General features: G+C 37.0%; 1 protein-coding gene across 1 annotated transcript; it reads left to right on the forward strand.

Moving 5' to 3' along the window:
• The first annotated feature begins 713 nt into the window (after positions 1 to 713).
• On the forward strand, positions 714 to 4,590 carry LOC142171943 (uncharacterized). The gene is made up of 3 exons (XM_075235669.1): positions 714 to 1,377; positions 1,954 to 2,027; positions 4,531 to 4,590. Exons 1-3 carry the CDS (start codon positions 714 to 716, stop codon positions 4,588 to 4,590), a joined length of 798 nt encoding a protein of 265 aa, XP_075091770.1.
• Positions 4,591 to 11,027: the final 6,437 nt, after the last annotated feature.

Genomic DNA, 11,027 nt, shown 5'->3' on the forward strand with positions numbered 1-11,027 from the left:
ATGCCGCTATCAAGTGGACAGATGAGTGCCAAGAAGCTTTTGATAAGATCAAGGAATATTTGTCAAATCCCCCTGTTTTGGTCCTGCCGGAACCTGATAGGCCTCTGTTTTTATATCTGTCAGTAATGGATAGTTCCTTTGGTTGTGTTCTGGGTCAACATGATGCCACAGGCAAAAGGGAACAAGCAATATATTATTTGAGCAAAAAGTTCACCACTTATGAGGCCAAATACACTCTTTTGGAAAGGACATGTTGCGCCTTAACCTGGGTCGCCCAGAAGCTTAGGCATTATCTTTTGGCCTATACAACTTACCTCATATCCCGAATGGATCCCCTGAAGTACATCTTTCAGAAGCCGATGCCAACTGGCAAATTAGCAAAATGGCAAATCTTGCTCACAGAGTTTGATATTGTTTATGTCACTCGCACTGCCATGAAGGCACAAGCTTTGGCTGATCATCTGGCAGAAAACCCGGTTGATGATGAGTATGAGTCTTTGAACACATATTTCCCAGATGAAGAGGTTAATTTAGTTGAAGAAGTAGTCCAAGATGACAGTCAAATTTGGAAACTATACTTTGATGGGGCTGTCAACATCAAAGGCGTAGGGATTGGGACAATTCTGGTATCACCTACTGGGCAACATTACCCTGCCATGGCGCGACTTCGTTTTTTCTGTACAAACAACACAGCAGAATATGAAGCTTGCATCATGGGTCTGAACATGGCAATAAACCTAAATGTGCATGAATTGTTAGTGATGGGAGATTCAGATTTGCTTATTCGGCAGGCTCAAGGTGATTGGGAGACTCGAGACATCAAGCTCATTCCATATAGACAATGTGTGGAGGATCTTAGCAAAAGGTTCAAGTCCATCGAATTCAGGTACATTCCCAGGTTTCACAATGAATTAGCTGATGCCTTGGCCACCCTAGCCTCAATGCTTCCATATCCGGGTAATACTCACATTGACCCATTAGAAATTCAAATTCGGGATCAACATGGTTATTGCAATACAATTGAAGCAGAACCAGATGGTGAACCATGGTATCGTGATATTAAACAGTTTCTAAAAACAAGAGAATATCCGGAACATGCTAATAGGGATCAAAAGAGAACTGTTAGGCGACTCTCTAATGGTTTCTTTTTGAGTGGGGAAATCCTATACAAAAGAACTCTGGATTTGAATTTGTTGAGATGTGTGGATGCCAAAGAAGCTGAAATAATTATGAATGAGGTGCATTCGGGAGTTTGTGGCCCGCACATGAATGGATATGTTCTAGCAAAGAAAATCCTTCGGGCAGGATATTATTGGCTTACTATGGAACAAGATTGCTTTCGTTTTGTTCGCAAGTGCCACCAGTGTCAGATTCACAGTGATTTGATTCACTCGCCTCCTTCAGAGTTGTATCCTATGTCGGCTCCTTGGCCTTTTGTTGCTTGGGGAATGGACGTCATTGGCCCAATCGAGCCAAAAGCTTCAAATGGGCACAGATTCATCTTAGTTGCAATTGATTACTTCACCAAATGGGTGGAAGCTATTACATTGAAAGCAGTTACCAAGAAAGCAGTAGTAGACTTTGTTCACTCCAACATTATCTGTCGTTTCGGTATTCCAAAAACCATTATTACAGATAATGCTGCTAATTTGAATAGTCATCTGATGAAGGAGGTATGTGAACAATTTAAAATTGAGCATCGCAATTCTACTCCTTACCGTCCCAAAGCTAATGGAGCTGTTGAAGCTGCAAATAAGAACATCAAGAAGATTCTTAGGAAGATGATCCAAGGGTCTAGACAATGGCACGAGAAACTGCCTTTTGCTCTTTTGGGATACCGGACAACTGTCCGTACATCAGTTGGCGCAACGCCCTACTTATTGGTTTATGGAACTGAAGCGGTCATACTTGCTGAAATTAAGATTCCCTCTCTCCGAATCATTGTTGAAGCAGGGATTGAGGACACTGAATGGGTGAAGTCCCGATTGGAACAGTTGAATTTGATTGATGAAAAGCGTTTGGCGGCAGTTTGTTTTGGTCAGTTATACCAACAAAGAATGGCACGCGCTTACAATAAGAAAGTGCGCCCAAGAAAATTCGAGGTAGGACAACTTGTTTTGAAACGTATCTTTCCGCACCAGGAAGAAGCAAAAGGAAAGTTCGCACCGAATTGGCAAGGTCCTTACCTCGTCAAGAAAGTATTGTCAAAAGGAGCTCTACATTTGGTAGATATAGAAGGAAAGGTGACTGATATATCCGTCAACGTAGATGCGGTCAAGAGATACTATGTATGACATGGCTATGTTGGGGCATTCTTATATTTAGCATTCTCAGGTTGGGATGACAAAAGGCTATCATTCTCGCTACCCAAACACTGGTCAACCCTAGTTATCCCTTTGAAGCCTTGTTTATATTTCTTTGTTTTCCCCTCTTTTGGAACCAATGTACTTTAAAAAAAAAAAAAAAAAATCCTATCAAAACAAGTTCATGTTCATTGAACTACGTTCGACCTGATTCCGAAAGGATACGTAGGCAGCCTCACTCTGGGTTCGGTCACACCAAAACAAAAATCCACATTTTTCCAGTATTCAAAGAAACTGGGGCATGATTTTATTTTATTTTCGATGTTTGTTCCATCAAAATGGTTCCAAAAGCTGTAATTCAGTTGAATATTTATTTTTACCTTTCCCTGCTAAGACCTTCTGATCAACTTTCGAGAATGCTAAGTCAGTATACTACGGGTGATGCCTCAGTCATTGTAAAGAGAGAAAAATAAATGAGAGAGTCGTATTGGTAAAAACCCTCACGGGCACTATAAGGCAATGGTGAGTTGAGAGAAAGATAGATGAGAGAGGTCAATTGGTGAAAACCCACAAAGGGCATCATTGATCGATTTAAGGCTTCGTACATCCCGACACAAGCATGGTCAAGACAAAGAACTCAGTTTCAAAGTTAAGTTTACAACAGATTTTGAGAATTAGACGGTTCAAACGGATCGGGCATCCAGTCCAAAGTGCATGTCATGTTCATTGAAGTCAGCATATTTCCTCTAGATAAGTCCTTTCTTATTCTTTCCTCTGAAAGGGACACTTCTTGATTAAGTTGTAATACCTATTAGTTCACCTTCTTATTCTCTTTCGCATTAATTTTTTTTGAGTCCCTTTCGATCTAATTTTGTCAAAGCAAAGCAAAGAAAAGGCCGCAAAACTGGTTACAGTTTCCCCGTTGTATAAAGCAAAGATTGTTTGGCATAAACCATATGGGCAAAGGCATAAATCCATCTATGATTTTCCTTGACGAGCAAATGGATGGAAGGGCTGAACAATGTTCCAAGGGTCAACAAAAGTTACTCAGTTAAAAGATTTTTGGGAGCAAGGTTGTTTGCACCACAAATACAAATGGTGATAGGCACAAAATAGTCAGGTTTCGATGCTGAGAAAGAAGATCTCCAGAAAGTAAGGATAGAATCTCCCGGCAATTTGTACGATCATCGAATGAGTTAGCTTTTCTAACAAGTGTAATGGACGCAAGGTCAAGTCACCCAAGAAATCAAGGCCACAAACTGACCACCATTTTAAAACTAACAAATCTTTCTTTGTTCAGAACAGGAACACAACGATTTAGGAAACAGTTCGTGAAAAGACAAACATTACCAAGTGAAGTTCTCAAATACTTGATTTCCTTCCAATATACATGTAATCATATTATTTTTAGCTTCATTATAGGGAATCAACACCCTATCTTCACCTCAGGGTACTACATCCCCTGGTTGCATTACTTTTTGCCAACATAGGGTACGACATTCCCTAGTAGCATCCCAGAGAGCCACGAGCCTCATTTTTATTGCCAACATAGGGTACGACATTCCCTAGTAGCATCTCAAAATACCATGAGCCTCATCTTATCACCAACACAGGGTACTATATCCCCTGGCTGCATTACTTTCTGCCAACATAGGGTACAACATTCCCTAGTAGCATCTCAGAATGCCATGAGCCTCATCTTATTTCCAACACAGGGTACTACATCCCATGTCTGCATTACTTTCTGCCAACATAGGGTACGACATTCCCTAGTAGCATCTCAGAATGCCATGAGCCTCATATTATCACAAACACAGGGTACTACATCCCTTGGTTGCATTTTAGTGCCAACATAGGGTACAACATTCCCTAGTATCATCTCAGAGAGTCACGAGCCTCATCTTATTGCCAAACACAGGGTACTACACCCCCTGGTTGCATTTCTTATTGCAAACATAGGGTACGACATTCCCTAGTAGCATCCTAGACACCACGAACCTCATCTCATTGTCAACACATGGTACTACATCCCCTGGTTGCCTTCCATCTTATTAACATAGGGTATGACATCCCCTATTATAAAATAAAATAAAAAACATCTTTTTCAATTCTTTATTCTGCAATAGCAAAGATAGTTTAATGTATTTTCAATAACTCACAAAAATTTCCTAGTGCAAACTGGGGCAGAAAATGTTTGTTCGTTTTGTTTGTTTGTGATGGCTTGTAGGTTTTTCTGCAAAGCACGGATTGGATGCGCAAAAATAAGATTCCATCTCTTGCCAAATGAAAGTGGAATGTTTGATCTCAATACCAGCCGCAACCAATTTTGACGTAATGCATGCGGAGACATAGGGTCTCAAGATCCATCTCCTCATCATCTGATCAAGAAACAAGTCTGTGAGAATATTTCATAGTCTATTGCATCGAGAGCATCAATTTTTCAGTCTAAAGTAAATGGGAGAAGCAACTCAAGAATCAAGACTAGACTCCAGACGACTTTTAGATAGGAATTTTGTAACTCTTAGATTTCAAGAGTATGTAATTTTCTTTTTATTTTGATGTAATAGTAGGAACCGCGGATCGGAACCTCGACGGAACTTCACTCGACTCTCCATCTAAGCATACTCCATCACTCTTCTTCCACTTGAACTACACATGACCTGATTCCCTTACAACCCGGGATATGTAGGCTGCCTAAAACCAAGGCTCGGTCGCACCTTTTTCTTTTATCTTCTTTTCCTTTTTAAATAATAGTGAGGTCAAAAATCAGTCACCTTGTTCATTTTTCTTTGCCTGAAAATTATTCATGTTTTCAAGCAAAGAGGGGCATGCTGTGAACACCTAATTTTTGACCACACCCTAAATTCTATACTTTAGTGTAAATATATCTTTTAGGTCTAATCTTGATATTTTAAACTTTTATCTTACTCTTAATAGGTTTTATTTGAAAAAAAAATTAAAAATATATATTCACATACTTATAGAATATATTTCATTTTTATTTGTAAAGAGAAAAAGAAAATTTACAAAAAATATTTAGTTTCTTTAATTAGTATTTTAATAAGTAAGCTATGGTAATAAGAGAGAGAGCTAGTGATTTTAATACTTTTCTTAGTGTTTTTTTTTAATTATATGGTTTCTTTTTGACATCTCAGAGAACGAGACAAGAATTGCCCACAATTGCAATATTTGATTTCCTAAGAATCATGCTGACTAAGTACAAAAGAAAACAGTTTTCATTTTTTCTTTTCACCTGGACACGACCATTTGCACACAATTACCCCCACGTTTCACGTCACTCACACACGATATCACATACACACATCTAACCAACAACTCACTCTTTTAAGGATAATCTCCATTCATCTATAAATATACACGGAAGAAAAAGAAAAGGGGGGGGATCCTTTTTTTCAAAGAAAGGAGAAAACATTGATTCTAGTCTAATTAAGAAGACTTAGATTTTTATACACGAACACACACTGGTTTGCTCACAAAAGATTTCTTCACTACCTCTCTTAGTAAACTTGGTTTTGAAATAAAGTATGCTTGAGGTCGGATTTGAGGTTTCCGGTTAGTGACTCCGTTCATGATCTCCGTCTTGATTTGATATTCCGATAGAGCATCGAATTTCTCTTTGTTACTTTTCTACAAAAGGTCAATCTTTCATTTTGTTAGTATTTTAAATTATGCCATGAACAAATATGTACCTTTTAAGCTTCTTAATATTTAATATTAGTTTGGTGAAGATATTAATTTTGAGTATGTTATCATGTTATCTCCATTTTAATCCGATGAGTCTTTGGGTAACATTTTTAAGCCGTTATCGTTATTAGATAATCCATGTTTGATGTTATCTGTTTAAGTTATTTTGAGTTTAATTTGTGATAATAAATCAGATGAGATAACTTTAATTATTCTAACTTTAAAATGTAGTGCAGTTAGTGAATGAAACAATGTTCTTTGAATTCTAAGGTTTTAAGTTGTTAGCCCATTTGTCGAAGCATTTGAACGTTTACAGTGTTACTAGTTTTATGTTTGTTTAAAGTAATAGATTTTATCTTTCTATACTTTGTCTGATGTGAATATAGTTGCATAATTATTTTCTTTTGGAGTTTAAATTTAATTACAATTATATTATGTACTTTTGGCGCATTGGATTATTTTCAAATAGAGTGAGTTGTAACAGAAGGATACATGTTTGGAGATTATAGTTTGTTAATATAAGAGAATAGATTAATTTATTAAAACCATACTGTGATATAGAAGTTGCCTTAAAAATTATAGCTTGTTACACTAATAAGACGTGATAGTGATTTGAGTTTAATGATAGTAAGATATGAGTTAAACGAATCCATCTGTGATTAATATTCTAATTCATAAATGTACTATGATGCTTTGGGCATGTTCTTAGTTGATCAAATAATCATAGTTATGTATACGTTCGCGTGACATAATTACGATTTCCAAAATTAAAACCAAGGTACGCGTTCGCGCGACTTTAACCGAGCAATCTTAATAATAAGAAAATGTTATTAATTATGTATACGTACGCGTGACATGATTCTTGACACACCAAACAAAAGGAATACACGTACGCGTGATTCATTTTGAGATAATTTTATAATTACGAATAATCAAGCAATTAAAAGCGGTAAAAAGGTAAATGTGCATAGGTTCTAAAATAAGTAATTAAATAATTTAATTAAGCCAGGTATGATTAAAGCGACCGTGCTAAAACCACGGAATTCGAGAGTGTCTCACACCTTCTCTCGGGTTAACAGAATTCCTTACCCGGTCTTCTGTGTTCGCGGACCGTAAAACAGAGTAAACTTTCCTCGATTTGGGATTTAAAATAAACCGGTGACTTGGGACACCAGATTTTATCCCAAGTGGCGACTCTGAATCTAATAAATAATTCCATTTCGATTAATGTCACCTAAATTGGAAAAACTCCTTTCTTTCATATTCCCTCGGGAAAAAGGAGGTGTGACAGATATATATTTTCTTACTCTAAAAATATTTTTATTATTTTTACTATTTAAAAGTCTTTGATTGTCTAAATTTATCAATATATATTTTGAGTGTTATTTACTTACCTCTTATTTTTATTAATTAATATAAATTATAGATATTCTAATTTTATCTTTATCTCTCTATTTTTATACATTCCTTTCTACTCTAATATTTAATTAGTTTTCTCATTTTGTATTCTACTTGTAATTAAAATTATGTAAAATCTTTTTTTAAAACTTTAAGTTTGAATTCATCAAAAATATAAAAAGATAAGCCTTTTAATTTTTTTAAAATATATATTAATATTTTTAATAATTGTTATTTTGTGTTATATCTATAATATTCTTATCTTATGTATAAATATCCTAATATTATTTTATTTTTCAATATGGAATTATGAGTTCTACTGTTCTATTTAATAACTAAAACTTCCTATATGAAAAAATTAATTAATATATACATTTTACGTTATCGCTTGGAATTCTTTATTTTTGTTTAATATTCTTCCTTTATGACTCTTTGTTTATTATAATTTTAATTTTGAGTATATGTACGCATTTTCTCATCATAATTCTCCTTATAAGTCTTATATTTCTATATTTTTTTTGTTCCTTGCTTATTTTAATTGTATTATCCGTTACTTAGTATTATCAAATTATGACATGAAAGTTTTAGTAACTTACCATATTAATATAATAAAATGGATATAGCTTTGTGTTACTCATAAAATTTAACTTGACTTTATCTTGTATGACTATTTCTCAGAATTCATTCATTGTTCAAATTTATCAATAATATTTTTGAGTATTATTTGTCACAACTCAAAACTCACTATAGGCCGTGATGGCACCCAACGTTGCCGTTAGGCAAGCCAACAGTGAACTACCAACTTAATTATGAACTTTATTATTTTTGAAATCATGAATTTTATTAGATAAAGAAATCAACGTATTAAAATCATGGATACTTACCATTTTAACAAAATAGATAATAAAAGTGTGTAAATGCTAAGCAAAATCACAAACTACTTCTAGAACATACCAAAACCCGGTGTCATAAGTGCATGAGTATTTACTAAAGAGTACAATAATAATACAACATCTGTCTGAAATGTAAATAAGACATGATAGAATAAATGGTACGATGGAGACTCTGTGGGTTGCGATACGTAGCCTGGAATGCAGCTCACCAAATAGTTGCGCCTACGCACCAAGAAAACCACCAATTGAACCTGACCGATCTTGCACATTTAGTGCAGAAGTGTAGCATGAGTACGTAAATCAACGCGTACCCAGTAAGTATCTAGCCTAACCCCGAAGAAGTAGTGACGAGGGGGTCGACATCGACACTTACTAGAGGTCCAATACAACAATATAATAAATCTTAAGCAGATATGAAGCACACAACAATAATGGGGTAAATCTGTAAGTTACATAATCTTCCAAAAATTTCTTTTAAAGGGTATGAAATTCTCAGTCTTGTATTCTACCTCAACAGCTAAGATATATCAAGTGCCAATATCAAACGGATAAGGAATACCATATAAAAGGCCAGGCATCAATGGAAATATAATCTCGTAAATATTCGGACTGACAGCGATATAACGCACGATTATGCTGAGGTCGTTCGGTCCGATCCAGAATAATATGTATACTACCGAGAATCGAGCGGCACGAACTATAGATGCATCTATTATACTGCCAAGGCATTCGGCCCACTCTACAGGAAAGGAAGGAAATCATTGAGTTACGAGACGCGTGCTTACAATATAATACATGAGCTCAAAGTGAATATAACCTTTACTGTTGTAACGACCTGACCGGTCGTTTTGATCTCTAGCGCGTTATTCAGTAGTTTGAGACCCTGAATAACTTTACTTCAGGTATTATGACTTGTACGTATGGTCGGAGTTGAATTTCGGGAAGTTCGGAGTTAGTTTGGGAAGAAAATTCTAATTTCGAAAGCTTTAAGTTGGAAGAATTAACTAAGGTTTGATTTTTGAGTAAACGACCTCGGAATCGGGATTGAAAAGTTCCAATAGGTTCGTATGATAATTTTGGACTTGGGCGTATGTCCGGATCGGGTTTTGGATGACCCGGGAGTGTTTCAGCACCTATTATGGAAGTTGGCATTTTTGGAAGAATTTCCTAAATTTGGGTTGAAGTGTATTTCAATGTTATCAATGTCCATTTGGAATTATGAGTCCGGGAATAGCTCCGTATGCTGATTCTGGTATTGGAAGCCCGTCTGGAAGTGGATTCGGAGATCCGTAGATCATTTTGGGGTCATTTGGCGGAAGTTAGAAATTTCGGGGTCGGATTCCGATTTCGGAAGTTGGAATATGTCCGTAATGTTGAATGTGACTTGTGTGAAAATTTTGAGGTCAATCGGACGTGATTTGATAGGTTTCGGTATCGAATGTAGAAGTTTGAAGTCCTAAAGTTCATTAAGTTCGAATTGGGGGTGCGATTCATGATTTCGATGTTATTTGAGGCCTCGAGCAAGTTTGCATTGTGTTATGGGACTGGTTGGTGTGGTTGGACGGGGTCCCGAGGGCCTCGAGTGTATTTCGGGGTGGTTTCAGTTCAATTCAGGATGTTTTGGACTACTGTTGCTGGTATGTGGTTTCCTTCTTCGCGAACGCGAAGGGAGTCCTGCATTCGCGAAGAGGAATTTTGAGGCTGCTAGGTTTTGGCCTTCGCGAACACGAGGCAGTGGACGCGAACACGAGGCAGGAGTTGGGCAAGCCTTCGCGAACACGACATAGGGGTCGTGAACGTGAAGAAGAAAGAGGGAGCGGGGGCCTGGAGTAGTTTAGCCTTCGCGAATGCGGAACTCCAACCGCGAACGTGAAGAAGTGGAGTCTGTAGCCTTCGCGAACGCGAGGCTGCGTTCGCGAACGCGAAGAAGGGCAGACCTAGGCTGGGCAGAATGTTTTTAAAGCGGGGTTTGGGTTCATTTCACCCATTTTTCATACGGCTTGGATGATTTTTGGAGCTTTGGAAGAGGGGATCTCATTATCAAGTATGAGGTAAGTGATTTCTACTAGTTGTGAGTTACATACAAGGGTTGTACATGGATTTAGGCAAGAAAATTTGTAGAAATTTGGGATTTTAAAGAAAAAACCTAGAAATTTATATTTTTGGATTTTGACCACGAAATTGGACATGGAATTTGGAATAAATTATATATTTGAGTTCGGGGTGTTATGGGTAAAGTTTACTCTCGAAAATTTTCGGAATCCGGGCACGTGGGTCTGAGAGTGATTTTATCGACTTTTCGAGCAGAGTTGGGAATTGTTTTAAATTGATTAATTATGAGTATTAGATTATATTTTGATTGGGTTGCATCTTATTTGACTAGTTTTGGATCGGCGGTCATCGGTTCGAGGTGTTAGGGTGGTGTTGGAGCCGGTTTTGGAACGTCGAAGTGAGGTAAGTCTCCTGTCTAACTCTGTGAGGGGGAAACTACCCCTAGGTGGTATCTTTGATGTGTACAACTTGTTACGGGGACTACGTACGCACGAGGTGACGAGAGTCCGTACGTAGTTAGATTCATGTTATTGTTCGGGTAGACTTAGGTTCACACCATGTTGTACTTGTACTATAGGGATTATCCTTGCTTGTTTAATTCCTTATTTTACATTTCTACTTGAGACTAGACTTGCTATTGTAGAGACTTCACGATTTCAAGATTTGTCACCAAATA

This window comes from Nicotiana tabacum, chromosome 17, assembly GCF_000715075.1.
Source record: "Nicotiana tabacum cultivar K326 chromosome 17, ASM71507v2, whole genome shotgun sequence".
Taxonomy (NCBI): domain Eukaryota; kingdom Viridiplantae; phylum Streptophyta; class Magnoliopsida; order Solanales; family Solanaceae; genus Nicotiana; species Nicotiana tabacum.

Bases quoted from the DNA above. Each gene is read 5' to 3' on its own strand.
- LOC142171943 (XM_075235669.1), top strand. From the start codon at position 714: ATGGGTCTGAACATGGCAATAAACCTAAATGTGCATGAATTGTTAGTG. The intron at 1,378-1,953 runs GTGATTTGATTC...TTGTTGAAGCAG, and splicing joins CCACCAGTGTCAGATTCACA to GGATTGAGGACACTGAATGG. The intron at 2,028-4,530 runs GTTTGTTTTGGT...GATGGCTTGTAG, and splicing joins ATGAAAAGCGTTTGGCGGCA to GTTTTTCTGCAAAGCACGGA.